Source organism: Condylura cristata, unplaced genomic scaffold (genome assembly GCF_000260355.1).
Source record: "Condylura cristata isolate star-nosed mole 26May11 unplaced genomic scaffold, ConCri1.0 scaffold00002, whole genome shotgun sequence".
Taxonomy (NCBI): domain Eukaryota; kingdom Metazoa; phylum Chordata; class Mammalia; order Eulipotyphla; family Talpidae; genus Condylura; species Condylura cristata.
In genome coordinates this window covers 46,644,653-46,662,039 of record NW_004567103.1, presented here as the reverse complement: position 1 = coordinate 46,662,039, position 17,387 = coordinate 46,644,653, and the positions used below count along the sequence as shown (strand labels likewise).

Sequence of the window (17,387 nt, the reverse complement as noted above, 5' to 3'; positions counted from 1 at the left end):
CTTTGCTAGCCAGGTGCTATCCAGGGTTAAGAAGCTTTGTCAGAGATGGTTCATGTTCTCCGGGAATTTAAAATTTAGTTGGATGGTTAAAACTCATACACATTGGCCTGGATAAAGGATACAGTTTGTTTGAAAAATATGTTGAGAAAGTGCTATAAAACTTCTAAAGGGAAAGTGAGCAAATTGAAGTAAACAATATATAGCCGTGCTTCTTTACTGTCTCAAGAGAAAGGACTTAGTTCTCCCTGATTCCTAGAGGAGTTAAAGCTTGATCTGAAATTTGTATAGTAGAGGCTATATGATATGGATGAAGATACATTTTGCTGAGAAATTGAATAACTTCTTGATCAGTAAGAGGTAAGATGGGGCCTTGAATCTATACTTTACCAGTTGTGTTTACTTTTTTCTCTACACATATTTGTTTTTCAAATTATAGCTAATAACCTTAGAAGTTAGTGCCAACGCCCCTACTAAGGGGTAGGGAGGTAGAAGGAAAAGCAGATCTTGTAAGAAGAAGTTGGAACTTACAGGGTTTTTTATATGGTTATATCTAGGTTGTCATTATTGATAGGCTGTAAGTAATTTTTTTCATAATTCTTTCTATTGTAGAGATTTTCTCTTCTTTTTTCTTCTCAATCTAATTTGTGTTAGAAATATAGATAGTATAATCTTGTTCCAAGAACAAAAGTCTCAGAAAATTTTTAGCCTCCAGACTATCTTTACTTTTATGTCATCCATTCAGGAGGGCAGAAATACAATATTGTGCTATGATTTCAACAGTGAAAGAAGATCATATGTGGGGTCTGTGACCCATTTGTGTGCTCTCTTCTTCAGCAAGTTTCAAATGTCCAATTTTGATATAAATGAAATAAGGAAAAGTTAGGACTCTGACATTTTTAAAGTTCTAGATATTATTATATGATACCAAACCTTTGGAGAGGTAGGTTTTGTTTTTGTTTTCTTTAGAAGGAATGTTCTTTTTAGAAGGAATGTTATATAGGAGATCTTCCCACCGAAATCTGAAGTTATTACATTTGGTAGTTTTATTTTAAATACTCTTTAAAATCAAATCCTGGTAACATGTTTGATGTTCTTCTAAGTATCTGATAATTGAATAAACAGAGTTATTCTTGTATTTCTGTTTTAATAGATAATTTTTGAAAATTATGCTGAAATAAAAGTTGACATTCTGGTTCTGACATTTGTTTGTAAGAATTGATGGTGTTTCTGGTTAGCTCTTTTAAAATTACTATCTAGGAAATCTTAGTTTTTTAAAGAGAATATAGCCATTAATTTTTTTCTACAGATTAGGCAACAGAAGATTTGTGAAAACAAAATGTATTGATCTCATTTATATTCCCTTGATGAAGGAACACATGCTGGCCTCCGCTCGCTTTCTGTCCACTAATATGAAATCCTTGTCCCTGCTTCCTTGCTGGTAGGTTTTTAGAAGTTCAGTGAGCAATGCAAATCGCCTGAAGGGTGGAAAATTCCCTTGTCACACAGATGCCCTTATCAGCAGCAACCAGATGGAGCTCTGAGCAGGAACATTATCAATGTTAAATTGCTTCCCCCCCTGAGTAGAGAGGATTAAAGCATTCCTTTAGAAATGGGTGGCAAATGTACAGACTTAGGAATATTAATGTTCTTAACAGTTTGCATTTATAAGTAAATATGTAAAAATAACATTTAAAAATATTCTGTGTTCAAAATATAACCAAAACCAGTTAAAAATGTTTGTTAAAAAAATAGGATTATAAAATTCACATACAGAGAATAAGCTTGAAATTTTGCCTTTTTTATTTTAAATGGGGGTATCTTACTATTAGTGTCGAATGCATATCTTAGAAAACAACTAGTTAATTTCAGTTGTGGCAAATAACAGTGTATTTAAGGTTATTAATATGTTTAAGTACAATGCAATTTAAGTGATCACAGAATTTTAATTTATTATTTACAAAATTGGATATTTTTCTGTTACTGTTTTTGGGTAAATCTTTAGATTATCAATTTGATATTTGAAATGTCAATTTACTGATTATTGCTATTTTGTAAGCTAATGATTGCTAACTATTGTAATTTCAGATCTATATGAACAATACTAATGCTTAACAATGTCAATACTTACAGTGCATTGTAATAGAATTGTTGTCTAAGAAGCCCATAATAAAGAGTGATGTTTATTATATGTGCTGTTCATAGCCACTTTGGTGTTTAGTGATTTTGTTTTTTAATATTGGTTTCTAGATACCATCTAAATTATAATGAGTGATAACCATTTCTCTGATAGAAAAGTTGGTATGCCTTTGTGCTTAATATGACTGCTCAGTGGCTAGCAGTTGAAGTAATATTCTGTCATCAGATTCATATGTAGGTTTATTAAATATGTTTTTTCCCTTAAGGCCTAGATTTTTTGTATCTACCAGAGTTGGAACTTTGCAACAATTAATCATTGTTTAGCTGATATAAGTATGAACATAAAAGTAAGGATAGGTAAATTTTTCCCCTTTATTTGTAGACATTAGATAAAATATTATGACATTTATATAGTTCACTTATGTTTATAATTACTGATATTAATAGTTTACAAAAATAAACTATATTTTTGCAAATAATAAAGTTTATTATTTAGGTTGAGACAGACATATCAATATATACATTAAAAAGTATTAAATCAGCCTAATGACTGAGGTATTTTTAATGCTTTACTTACAGAACCAATTTGGAACTTGAGTTAATTCATCGAGGAGGCAATTTGTGTTCAGGTGGTGCAAGCACAGCTGGCAAAAGATCTTGTTTAAGTAAGTATTAAACATTACTAAATTAGAAAAAAATCTCATTGTCATTTATGAAAGTACATAGGTGACATGAGTTTTGGTGTATTTTCAAATTTTTTGTCTAATTTTAATAGTAAGTGTTTTAAATAGTTAATTTTATATTTACACTGGAATGATCATGAATATTTACTTCTCTATACTATGATTACTCTGTAAGCAAATAACCTACTAACTGACCAAATCTACATTGGTTCAAAATTCAAACAATGTATTATACTCAACAATAAAAATTATGTTCAAACTTATAAATTCTTTTAAGTTTTATAAAAATGGTTTGTGTTATCTATAGATTCATACACATACATACATACATACATACATATTTAAGACTGCTGTTAATGAAGGCATTTGTACTATATTTTGTATCATTATCATTGCTTAGGGAATTAATATGAATAATAGAAGTAATGTGTAATGTTAATTATTGGTCCCAAATCACTGGAGTTAAAATATCATCTAATGTGATTAATATAAGCAAAAAATTGTTTAATACACATAATGTATTCCTTTGAAAAATTAATGTATTAAATGTTAAATATGTTAGTAATTATTAAAAGTTATCAGTACATACTGATTTTTTACAAAGTTGTATATTGTTTATAAAATGGTATATTATTTAAAAAGATAATATATATATAAATTTGAAATGTTTTCAAAGCAAAGGACTGAGGAAAAAAAAAACAAACCCTGACATTTCTAACATTTAGAGATTTATGTTAAATTTTGACTAAATTATTTTAAAATTCTTGCTAGTTGAATTACTGTTTTATTTGATTTTGTGTTGTCACTCAATTGCTAGAAGTTTAAGGTTTTGGAAGTTTTTTTTAGCTGAGTATTTGATATTTAAAGCCCTCTTAATTTAGGCACTTCAATCTTATTTATTCCTAGTGATTTATTATGTTTTAAATGGGCTGTTTCTAAATAGGACTTTTTTTAAATAAAAGATTTATTTATTTGTGCATACAGAACTGGGGTACAGGCCAGGGGTGAAGGGGTGGTGAGAGGATTCACCAGTGGCAGAATGGGGAGCAGAATAAGCAGACTGAGGAAGTACACTGCTCAAGGAGGCAGCATGCTGGTCAGGAGAGGTCTGCAATGCCATGTGGGTCAACCCTGGGATGGGGATCGAACTCATGTTGAAGTGGCTTTAGCTTCTTACTACTGTGCTTTAGCCTGCCGTGCCACTAGTGAGGGTCCCTCTAAATAGGACTTTTATCTTCTACTTGGCTTGAATTAGTTGATACAGTAATTTTATACGCTTTGTTTATTCCCACATGATGTTTGACATTGGCTAAGTTCTTTAAACTTTTATACTATAAACTGTTTAGTAAGGAAATTTCAGTTTTACATTAAAAAATTCTACATAATTTTTATTCCTTCAGAAGTTCTTCAATTTATCCAGAGATTTGTAAATGATGAATTTATCCAGAATCCCTGGGAGTAAAATTCTAGCAGCAACTACTCTATAAAGTTTAAATTTAAATTATTAAATTGATACTTCAGATTTTCATTTCTTTTTATTTCCTTTATTGGATGGAAGATTATAGTGTGAGTATAGAAAAGGTCATATGAAGCACATCCTAAATAACTGTTAAAACGGTTTATAGTTTTCTCTTTTCCTTATCAATTATGTTAGGTTTTTTTATAGCTTCATTGAGGTGTGGTTGACATTTGAAAACTTTTTTATATTTAGCTTATACAGTGTGTGATGTATTTAGTTTTTATATTTATTTTTTGTTCAATTGTTTATTCATTATTTCTGTTAATATTTATAAAAGTAGCTTTATAAGTTATGTATGTAGAATATATCTTGCATAAGATCTTATTGTTTTGCAAGGAAATAACTTAATGTATTTGTTATTTACTCAAGCCTATCAGAGACCTAATTTAAGTTGAATACCGGAACTTAAATTGATGATTTTTCATGGATTCATAGATTCAGTATATACCTTTAAAAATTATCTATTAAAATCTTTAATGTATCCCTGAACAAAAATTCAGTTTTTGTCTAGGGACTCTTCGTAAGTCAGTATTTTCCTTTCTCCATGGATTACTCATCATAATTTCTTAATTATCTCATTTTTTAAAAAAAGATTTATTTATTTGTGCATACAGAACTGGGGAACCGGCCAGAGGCTCAGGGATGGTGAGAGGCTTCACCAGAGACAGAGTGAGAGCAGAACAGGCCTACTGAGAAAGTACATTGCCAAGGGGAGCAGTGGGCGGCGTCAGGAGAGGTCTGCTGTGCCATGTGGGTCACCTCCAAGACTGGGGATCAAACTTGTGCTGAAGTGGCTTTGGCTTCTTAGTGCTGCATTTATCAGCTGTACCACCAGGAAGGGCCCTAAGTACTATGTTTTACTGCTCAATGAATATTAGAAGTCATTCTAATTGATAGCTCTCAGATTAAATTTTGAAAATTGTATATATGTAATAAAAGGCATTGATTGTATTTGACCTGTTCTCAGTTTCCAAGTGAAATTACCACAGTTGCCAGGATTGTTTTTGAAAGGCAGGTATATCTCATAGGGTATGTTGTTATTCAGTTACAGTTAAAGTCAATAATAAAGACTTTTGTTATATACTACTTTAATTACATTAGAAAATACCTCAGGCTTACAATCTAAATTCTTCATAGAAAAAGAAAGAGTGTGTGTATGATAAAAATGGAATGTCATACTTTGCTTTTAATTATAAATACCCAAGGGAGGATTGGAGTGGTGGAAATAAGTAGGAAGTAGCAAATGTTGAGTTCTTCTATTCTTAGCTTTTCCAATAAATGCTAGGGTGACCTGGAAAAGTACTTCCTTTCTATTTTTTTTAGCTGTAGAACGAGGGAGTGTCAGATGGTGAAAAATTTCCTTATAATATTTATACTTCTGTATTTGTGGTAGAGGAAAGGAAAGCAGCTAGCTTGCAGTGCTGTGTCCTAACCCGTTGTACCTCCAGGGAGGCCCTGGTATCTTGATTTTTAAATTGGACAAGCTAATATAATGGTTTTTCATTTTGAAAGGAAATATTAAAAAGAGCTCTTTGATTTACTGAACACCTACATAAAAAGAATGCCAAATTTCCCATCTTGCATTTTAAGTTAAAAAAATTTGGATTTTTAAAACACCTTTGGTCTTAAGGCATATTTTTTTTTTAAAGATTTATTTATTTATTCATACAGAACTGGGGTACAGGCCAGAGATGCAGAGGGTGAGAGGCTTCACCAGAGACAGAGTGGGGAGCAGAACAGGCAGATGGACGAAGTACACTGCTGAGGGGAGCAGCGGTCGGGTCAGGAGAGGTCTGCCGCGCCATGCCGTCACCTCCCGGCAGGCGGGAATCGAACTCATGCGGAAGCGGCTTTAGCTTCCCCGTGCTGTGCTTTAACCCGCTGCGCCACCAGGGAGGGCCCATTAAGGCATATTTTTTAAAATGATAAATTATGTTCTTAGTAAAGACAATCTCTTATATTCATGCTTAGTTGAATTGGAAAAAATAAAAACATAACCACTGTATCATTTATCATTTTATTTCTCTCCTAAAAACATGCCTATTCATAGTGTTACTAATGGAACTAAGTTACTAATGGATCTAGGAAAAAGTAGAAATTTAGAAAATTATATAAAAATTGGGGTAATAATAGTATTAACCTGGTAGAATTTTTCTGAAAAATAGTTATAATCTCTGTAAAGTGATTATTAACATAGTACTTGGCACAATAGCTAAGTATTCAACTATTGACAATCATTAATCAGTTAAAATTTTAAGAGAAAATTGAGACTATAGATTGATTTATAGGTAGAAGGTAAAGTACAATAAGGTATGTAGATTCTTCTGTTTGTAGTAGAGAGGTCAGATGGAAATGTACCTTCAGTTTTTCTGCCTCACTCCATAGGGTGAAACATCTATTTTTTTCATCTTACAGTTTCTTATATGCCTTACAGTAACTCCCCAAAGCAACAATTCCTACTCTTCCTCCTCCTCCTCTCTCTCTCTCACACACACACACAAACACAAAATACACTCACTAACACTGATGAATTTTAAGCTAAACTAAAAAATAATTGCTCAAGCAAAATCTTATGTAGTTTTCATTTTAATTTAGGGTACAAATAACATGTGTCATTTGGTTTTTATCTTTCTGGCTTTAATAATTAAATTTAATCATATGTCAAAAGTATTATTTAGCTCACTAGAAAATATCTTTTTTTTTTTTTTTAAACATTATTTGTGCATTCAGAACTGAGGTACAAAGAGGCATAGCGGAGGTGAAAGGATTCACCGGAGACAGAGTAGGGAACAGAACAGGCAGATTGAGAAGTACACTGCTGAGGTGGGCAGGAGGCAGGAGAGGTTTGCTGTGCCCTGAGGATTTCCTCCAGGGCGGGGGATCCAACTCCCATTGAAGTGGCTGTGTCTTGTTTGTAGTGCTGTGCTTTAACCCACTGCACCATCAGAGTGGGCCCTAGAAAATAACATTTGATTCAAAAATCCTTTTGAGTATTTGTAACTTAATCTATTTAAACTCTCTTTAATCAAGAAAAATAAACAAAAGCAAAATTCACAATTATTCTTAGCCATTCAAAAAATCTTAAATGAAAGTTTTTTTTTAAAGGTCATGAGCAGAATTTTGTTGAAAACTAAACTAGTTTATTATTATGATACAAATAGAAGACATGAAACTAGTTGGAATAGTTCTAAATAATGTTATTTTTCACATTTTTTTTTCACGTTGAATCAGAAGACACTGCAGTCATAATTCAGTCTAAAGAGAATTTTTGGGAAAATATTAAGTAAGGAGAGCAAAGAGAGAACTTCATATAGTAGTGATTTATGTGGATGTTATTGTCCATATTATCCAATGTAGTAAATTCTTGTTAAGAGGACAATAGTGAGAAGTACAAGTTGTCAAGGTTGTGGCATAAACCAAAAAAAAAGTAGATTTATAACAGGAGATGAGGAAATCAAAACCTTTCCTGTGCTAAGATTGAGCATGAGGACAGTCCAAATTCTAGTAAAAATCATTTGAGTATGTATTTCAGAGTTTTCTTAAAAGAGAACATGAAATAGTTTGTACTTAAACTTTATGAATTATAGTTGTAAAGATTGGAAACATTTCCTGATGATGTGAATCAATTAGAAATTTTGTCAGCCTTTTGTTCTAGAACAGTTACATGAATTTTCTAATTATCTTTTCTTCACTTTATTTAGATCAGCTGTTCCATGTATTGGCCTTGCACATGCGACTTTATAGCATTGATTCTGAGTATAATCCCTGGCGAAAGCTCACACAGTTAGTAGAGGAGATGAATTCACAGTAAGTATTATTAAAAAATTCATGTCAATTTAAACAGTATTTAAAAATATCTAAGTATAAAGTACTGTTTGTTTTTGAATATGTATTTCCCTCATGCAACACAGAAATACAACCTAAAAATTAGAAAATTTACTAGCAATCCCTAATGATTCTTGCCTGAATTCAGTATTTCATTAGGTGATACAAAATAGTGATTTAAGAAAAATCCTTCTGATTTATTTATTAGCTAATTTTTTTTTATAAAGGAGAACTTTATGAAGGAAAATGTTTTTATAAAGGAGACCTTTCCTATCAGCTATTTAGTTACCTTGAAATAGAATTTGGTAGAGTGAATGCATAATTCTCCCCATTCTACAAATTTTCAAAGAAATGAGTTGATTCCTTAGCAGCTGTGATTCATGTTCATTAAGTTGTTGTTTATCTTATTATCTTGTTACATTACATATTTAATGTGATTTACTCCCTTTTAGCTTTCCTTTTATATATACAAATTACTGCCTTTGTTCACTGATAATCCCTAATTTAGAATGATGGGTGCTTTGATATTCAGGTTCTTCTTGAAAATATCCCTGCTTTCTGGCATAAAAAGTTGACCATGTTTATTTTGTACATATTCTATCTTATACCTGTAATCAGTTATTTCTTCTTTTAGTTCTTTTTATGGGAAAGGTATTTAGATGTTAAAATCTGGGTATTAAGTGTTAGATGCAGCTACTTGATTATTGTTTCTTTATAGGTCATTCCACTGTACAGAGTTCAGGAATATATATTTTAAAAAAAATTTATTTATGCATACAGAACTGGGGTAGAGGCCAGAGGTGCAGGGGCAGTGAGAGAAACCACCAGAGACCGAGTGAGGAGCAGAACAGGTGGACCTATGAAGTACACTGCTGAGGGGAGCAGCGGGCGGGTCAGGAGAGGTCTGCCATGCCATGTGGCAGAGGTCTGATATGCCTGTGGGTCACCTTCCTGGCCCGAAATCAAACTTGTGCTCAAGCATCTATGTCTAGTTTCATAGTGCTATACTTTAACCCATTGCGCCACCAGGGAGGGCCCTCAGGAATATTTTTTAAAGGAAAAAAGATTAATTTTTAACTGTTATTTTTTTTTATTCAAAACTCAGGTTATAAGCCTAAGTTTTAATGGTGTAATCACACAAGAAAAAGTTATTTCAAATGACTTGAAAATGTAGTATTTTGACTGCACATCCTCAGCGCAGTCAAAAGGTTCTTATAATATGCTTCCCAAAGCAGTAACAACCTACCTACCTTGTAGACTCTTTGTGAAAAATAATTATAATCTATGTAAAGTGATTAATTGGTTAGTACTAGTGTTTTTAAATTTATTTTCCAAATCATAAAACTAATATCTATATAAAAACATGCTTTTAGACTAAAAGACCATCCGCTTTGATGCAGATGGCGAGATTTCATTTCTTTTTATGGTTGAATAATATTCCTCTGTGTGTGTTTTGTACATACACCATAACTTCTATGTCAGTTTATCCATTATACTTATTTAGTTTGTTTTCAAGTTTTGGCTAGTATAAATAATGCTACATTGAACGTGGGGGTGCACATACTTTTTTTCAAATTCACGTTTTCATTTTCTTTGAAGTAAATACCTAGAAATGGAATTGCAGAATCATACAGTGCTATTTTTAATTTTTTGAAGAGTCTCTATACTCTTTTTCATAGTGGCTGTACCAATATACATTTCCACCAACAGTGTATATAAGTACTCCCTTTCCCCCACATCCATGCTAACATTTTAAATTTCTTATCTCTTTGATAATAGCCATTCTAACAGGTACTAGATTATATCTTATTGTGGTTTTAATTTTCATTTCTCTGATGGTTAGTGACATTGGGCTTTTTGTATACTTGTTGGCTAATGATTCTTTATGATTTAAAATGTTGTATTTCCGCATATTTTATTTTATAATAGGTATTGAAAATCCCCTTTTCCCCCATGGTTTATTTACCCTTCAATTTTATAATTACCATTCTTAAAATACTTTTCTAGATGTTAAAGATTACGCTTTTTATATATGTATAAAAAAATGAAACCTTTTATTTATTTTTTTCTGGTTACATTCACACTTTGAATGCCTCTCTACCCCACCCAAGATCTGGTGTTTACCTTTATAACCCATGTAGCAAAATCAAATTAATGTTCCCAGTTTTTTACTTTAGCTTGAAGACCTCTTAAACTTGCTCTGTAACACTTTCATATTAGAGTTAAGAGAATATATGAATCTGAAATACTATATTTTCAGAATTAAAAAGTGGGCCCTTCCTTTTTCTTTTGAGATTTCTCATTGCTTATGAAATGATTTCTGCTCCAAAACTATATATGAAATATAAAATTAATTTAGAAGTAAAGATATACAGTACTGTCAAAGTGATTATACATTTTTCTTTTAGACTAGGGAATGAAGAGCAGCAGCCTGAGGTTCCAATTCTTTATCATGATGTTACATCCCTTTTGCTTATCCAGATCTTAATGATGCCACAACCCTTACGCAAAGGTATGTCTTTTTTTTTTTTAAAGATTTTATTTATTTGTACATACAGAACTGGGGTACAGGCCAGAGGCTCAGGGGCAGCGAAAGGATTCACCAGAGACAGAGTGGGGAGCAGAACAGGCAGATCGACAAAGTACACTGCTGAGGGGAGCAGCGGGTGGGTCAGAAGAGGTCTCCCGCGCCATGTGGTCACCTCCGGGGCAGGTGGGAATCGAACTCATGTGGAAGTGGCTTAAACTTCTTAGTGCTGTGCTTTAACCCGCTGCGCCACCAGGGAGGGCCAAAGGTATGTCTTTTAATGCAGACTTTTAGATTACATAGTATTCTTAGTGAATGTTACAAAAATTGTGGGAACAAATTTAACATTCTGTCTGTAGGATTGATCTGATCTGACTGACATTACATTCAAACAGGTGAAAATGTTTTGAGATAAATAGTTCTTTCTATTATTAATGAATAGTAACCATATGTCTAAAGAAGATGATAGTGAAATAAAGGTTTTTATTTTTCTTTGACTCTATTCTTGTCAGCTTTTTAATCTGTAATAAGGTACAGACATAGGTAAATCACTCTGAAAACCTTTGTTAAAAGAAATTATATGAAATAAATATATACCATATCTATTACATATTTTGATATGGTAGTAATCATTCATAGTTACTCAAAATGTGATAGCCCATATAGTTTTAATTAGAGTTAACATCATAATACTGATGAACAGCATTGATATTAACATTTAAATTATTGCTCCATAGTCATTACAGTTTTCATTTTAAGATATTTAAAATATTCTACCAAATAGTTAACTATTCTTATTTGATGGAAAACTGGATTTTTGTGCTATTACTAGCTTTAAAGGGAGGGAGGGAGGAAGGCAAAAATAAATTTGTCTACCAAACAATACCTACAAATAATAATAATAATATACTTGGTTTGGTTACTAAGCATATTATAAGTTTTAAGTAGATATTTTCCTAAGTTTATTCTAGACATGTAATCAACCCCCAATGGACTCCCAAGAATATGCCACATGTGGGGTCAGAAAAACAAGTGTCAATAAATTCATGAGTGAAAGTATTATATTCAATAGCATTTCTAATCACAGTTGTATCAAGCTATAAATTAACCACAAAAAGAAAGCAGAAAAATATCTCTAATATGTGGTGAATGTTCAGCATACTACTGAATAACTTATTGGATTAATGAGGAAAGCATAAATTAAAAATTACCTAGAGATGAATGAAAATGAAGACACAAACTACCAGAACCTGTAGGACACAGCACAACAGTTAATAAAATCAAGTTAGAAAAATCAGTTACATTCCTACATACAGTGACCTGGAAGAGAATGAAACCCAGAAAAAAGAATCCCATTTTAAATTGTATCAAAAATAAATATTTTACAGCATTGAGTTTGGCTGTGTATAATAGAGAAGAAACCCTAAATAAACATAGTAACCTTTCTCAAGACATAAGTTTGTTTTTATTCATGTAGAAAGAAGTCTGAAGGTAGGGAGGGATAGTTTTACTTTACAGCACCATATTCCTTGTGGTGTCATTTTCATCTTTGTTCCAAAGTATTTGCTGGACTTCAGCCATCATGGTCTAGATTAAGTTAGCAGAATGGATAGCTGAGGAGGAAATTCACCCTTTTAAAAAATTCTCATGGAAGTTCCATATATAACATATCTATTTGGCTAAAATGATATTTATATCTCTTGAACTCTCAGATTTAAAGCATACAATCATCTTTTTTAGAAGAGTCAGTTGCTTAGGGCTGGATCATTTTGCTGTTCTTTTTCACCCATCTGTCAATGAAGAGCGTTATGATTCTGTCAGTTGTGCTTTATAGGAGAGAGACTCCAGGATTTCCTAGAATATCTGGTACTGGTGATTACAAATATCATCTGCTTCTAGGATTCCATGAGCAGGGCCCATGAAGGAGATAGTAGGGTATCCATTATTTCCCATTCATTTTACTCAAGGCAATATCTCAATTTTGCTCTTAGAAAACCAAGACTTTAAAAACAAGTCATTTATTTTAGAATATCTCAAACATATTTAACAGTAAGATCAGAGTTTAATGAGCCCCACATACTCACCAATTATAAACTCATGTCAAATCTTGTTTAAATTTATACCTTCACCTAGTCTATCCTCCCTTCCACTCTGAGTTGTTTCATCCTCCCTCCCACTCTGGGTTATTTTGTGTGTGTGTGTGTGTGTGTGTGTGTGTGAGTGTATGTGTGTATTTGTATACTTATATTTAAATATTTATCTTTGTATAAATGTTATGTATGCATATGTATATATGCCTGATATATATTTATATATATTCATATATAGACATATACCCATATATAAAAATACCATATATCATGTTATTTTATCCATATTATCATTAGTGTGTTTCTCTAAAAAATATTCTTTCAGTAAACATTCTCACAACACTGTTAACTCATTTAAAATATTGTTTTGCCATTATACTATATATCCAGTCAAAGTTCAGATTTTTATAGTTGCTGCTACAAATAATTTTACATTTATTTGGTTGGTTTGACTTTTGATCCAAACATGGTCTATTCATTGAATTTGCTTGTAATTTCTGTTTTTAAATCTCTGTGTTTCATCCTTCCATCACCTCTGTACCCCGACCCCTTTACATTTTATTTATTGAAGAATCTGAGTCTTTTGTCTGTATTATGCTAATTGCATCACCAAAATATTGTTTTACTAGCAGTTTTTCTGTGTTTCCTACAACTTGACAGATAGATCTAGACATCTGGATTTAGTTTCTTATTTCTTTTACTTTGACAAAATTCTATGTGAATGTTACTGTATACTTTCATTAGGACATAATTATAACTCTTTTAGGAACATTGGAAGCACTTGAGAGTTGCCAAAATTTATTTTTTAGTTATTTCATTTCATAGGTGAAATTCTCTTAAATTTGTCAACTCTAGAGTTGACAAAGAAAAGACAGCTTAAATTTTTGAGTTTTTAATTTTACCAGTTTTGAGAAAATGAAGGTTTTTTAAAAAACTCCAAGGATTGCTCTTTCTGTTTTGTAGTACTATTAACTAATAGATTTTAACAAATTTGATGTCTTTCAGTCCAGAGCAGGTTAATAACTACTTAAACACTTATATTTGGTATGTGTTAATATCTTATGAGTATGATAATTTCTTCAGATCACCTTTTTTAATCTATGATTTAAGAGTTCATTACTGCACTTCAAAGAATCTGTAAATTTCCTAAAATGATAAGGAAAAACTTTGAATGCATATCGGCATTCCCACCCCCACACCCCCCACCCAAAGTGCCATAGATCTTAGCAGATTTTCAAAGCAGATTTTCAAAAGGCTCTTGACACCCAAAGAAGGTTTTTAGCCATTCTCCTGAGGATTCTGGACATAGGCAAGTATAGTAGACCTCAGCTTTACAAGTAGTCCACTGTATGGCCAAATCATTTTACAGTGAGTACTTCCTTTTAAAATAAAAGTCACTCAGCAGTTTAATATTTATATTGTGGTTGCAGCCAGCTAGACCATGTCAGTGAGGCATTTATGTGTAGAACATTTAATAATTTAGCAAAGAGCCAATTGTGGTAGATTTATCTGCCGACCATCTTTTGTAACACAGGTCTGTGCTGTATATTTCTTTTTGTTTTTGTTAATACAGAAATGTTTTTCAGTCTTGTATATCTTTTTATACAAGTGGTTATATTGAATTACATAAAAATATTGTTCTAAACTGTAGCCATGGAGAAAATGTTAATCAAACAAGAATTTATTAAATTTGAAACAAGAATTTATTTTTTTTAGAAAAGCATAATGATGATATAAAATTTAGTGAAGTGACATGGGAATTTGGTTTTAGCAAACTGTAATTTTGAGGTAACCTTTTCTAATTTAAGATTCTTTACTTATTTTATCCTTTCAGTGTTTTATTGAATAAATCACAGTCTTGTGTAAATTTAGTTATGTGTTGAAATTTTGAAATTATGCCATTTAGAACAAATTATGAAATATCTATAGATATTAAATATCTGTAGATATTGTTGGGTTCACATTATGATATTTTCACTATATGATCTTCTTGTCTGTTGAACTGATTTCAGAGTATCAAAAAGTGAGGGGTCTAAATATTTTTGTAATAGGGAATAGCAATAAAGAAATTTCTTTTGCGTAGTAGTAGAATCAGAAGTAGGTTGCAATGGGATTAGAAATGTGATGGATGAGAGAGCAGAGATAATGAACAAAGAGAAATGTCAATGTGGGAAAATGACAGAAGTCATATGAGGTTATAATCTAGAGGGTTTTTTTTGACTGGTTGTTTATAAGATATAGTTTAGAGCATGTTTAAGTGCTTGTCATTTCTCCTTATCCACTTAACAACTCTCTATCTTATGCATTTAACTCTCTTGGAAGACTTTCACTTAGATGTCCCTTTGGGGAAACTTACTAGTTTCTCATAATAACTTGGCCATAGCTGTATTTTATTACTTGTCTCATTGTCATAATGGTGTTTCTTTAATCTCTCTCTCTCTCTAGACTGTCAGTTCCACCAGGACTAGCACCATCTTATCTGCATCCCTAGTGCACAATATGCTCAGTAAATGTTTGTGAAATAGACCTGTTAAATATCCAATTGTCTTATTTTCTGGTAAATTGCTTTTTTTTTCCATTCTGAAATTCAAGAAACTTGAATTTGAATTCTTAGATGTGAATCTTTATATCTTATATTATTACTTCTATATAGTAGTTGAGAATATTGGCAGTTTATTAGATCCAAAGATCCATTGCTCTAAATTATACCCAAATGAACAACATTAACTACCTTACTAGTTGTTAGGTGGACTCGGGATCTTTTTTCAGTTCTATGTTGATTAAGACAAAGAAAGTCTTATTAAATTGTTTTGAGTTCTTCACTAATCAAATAGAAAACAGACTTAAGTTTACCCACAAACACATCACAAATTGTTTTCTTTTGTAGATTATAATTTTTTTAAAGAGAACCAAAGCACATGTAGCTAGTACTTCAGCCATAAAAGGGAAAATGAAGATTTAACGATTGGTTGGATATGTGTACAGCCCTCTATGCAATCAGCAGAATTGTGTATCTATCTTGAAAAAAAAATTTTAATTTTGGAAAAAGAATAAAATACAAATATCTGATATCATCTTCAGATTATCTCTTTTTTACTTACACAATTTTCACCCGAGGGCTTTATTATATTTACTTACCTTGTCTAAAAGAAACTTTAAAGAATTTTGAATTACTTTAAAATAGCTTATAGGAAAGGAGCTCATATAAACTTGAATCTTGCTTATCATCTTATCACCTGCACTAAGCACCAACACCTATAAGTGAACCAGTAAAGAAACGGATTTTTGTTGAATTACTTCATCTCCCCAGGGGTTTATGGATTCCTTGGTTTAGTCTTGCAAAGCCTAGCTTTTGTATAGAATGGGTACAGTTATATTCTGATTTTAGAAATTTTCTCATTGGGTTTACATACCTTACCCACAGAAGAAAATCTGGTTTACTCAGATTCTGTTGGTATCATTCTAGAGTCTAGTTACTGTCTCAGCTAATGTCAGTGGCTTTTGACCTAGTTGTCCTTTTTTTTGGGCTTTTATCTGAATATGAAAAATTAGAAACATGGACAGATATTTACATCCAGTCTTTTAAGTTAAGAGCTATATATAAAAAAATAATTGCTTCATCTTCTGAAATATTATTCAGAGCTGTTTAGTGGTCAAAACCTCTCACAGCCTAGAATAGGAAATAAAGAATATAATTTTCATTTGTAATTCTAAGGAAAATACCAGTTTTTTAAAAAAAGATTTATTTATTTATGCATGCAGAACTGGGGTATAGGTGCCAGAGGTGCAGGGGTGGTGAGAGGGTTTGCCAGATACAGAGTGGGGAGCAGAACAGGCAGATCAATGAGGAGTACACTGCTGAGGAGCAGTGGGCCGGTCAGGAGAGGTCTGCCATGCCCATGTGGGTCACCACTGGGATGGGGATTGAACTCATGCTGAAGTGGCTTTAGCTTCTTAGTGCTGTGCTTTAACCACTGTGCCACCAGGGAGTACCTGGAAAATACTAGTTTTTAAAGAGCCAAAGCCAGTATTTCTACCATAATAAAATTCTTGTTGTGTGTGTGGTCAGCTTTAGTTATTGAAGAGCCTTGAAAGTATCTTGTCTATATACCCTAGCCCTATAATAGTGTAACAGGGCAGGGAACCTGGAACCTTCCCTTTTCCTGGGGACCACCCTGTTACAATAGCACTGTGATACTTAGAACCAGCACTGTTGTTTACAAACTGTTTATGTACTGATTTTTCTTTGTTCTTCCTCAGGTGGTTTGATAGTTGATTTTTGCATTTTGGTGTTTGTGTTTTTAACACATTCACTGAGAGTAATTAAATTGTTTTTTTCCATTCAAAATTTTGATAATTCTATTTGAAGAGCTTTGCTTTCTATTACAGCCGGTTTATGGTAAACACTTGCTTTCCTTCTGGAGTATAGGATATTGGTAGGTGCTACACAAAGGTACCAAAGAGAACCTATGACCTATTGGACCCCAAAAAACTTGGGCGCTGAGTTTCTTTTCTTTTTTTTTTTTTATTAAAAAGTTTATTTTTACATCATTTTGCACATTTTTTTTTTCATCTCAATTGTAATCCCCACGGGTTTCCCATCACCA

The 17,387-nt window shown here is 32.2% G+C and overlaps 1 protein-coding gene across 2 annotated transcripts in view; it reads left to right on the top strand.

Moving 5' to 3' along the window:
• The window catches only part of UBR3 (ubiquitin protein ligase E3 component n-recognin 3 (putative)), a 147,640-nt gene that overhangs the window by 113,443 nt on the left and 16,810 nt on the right, over nt 1-17,387 (top strand). For both annotated transcript variants that reach the window (XM_012727393.1, XM_012727390.1), the window contains exons 30-32: nt 2,716-2,801; nt 8,040-8,145; nt 10,572-10,675. In XM_012727393.1, coding sequence (XP_012582847.1) covers nt 2,716-2,801; nt 8,040-8,145; nt 10,572-10,675 — 296 coding nt within the window. The remainder of the gene's footprint in view (nt 1-2,715; nt 2,802-8,039; nt 8,146-10,571; nt 10,676-17,387) is intronic.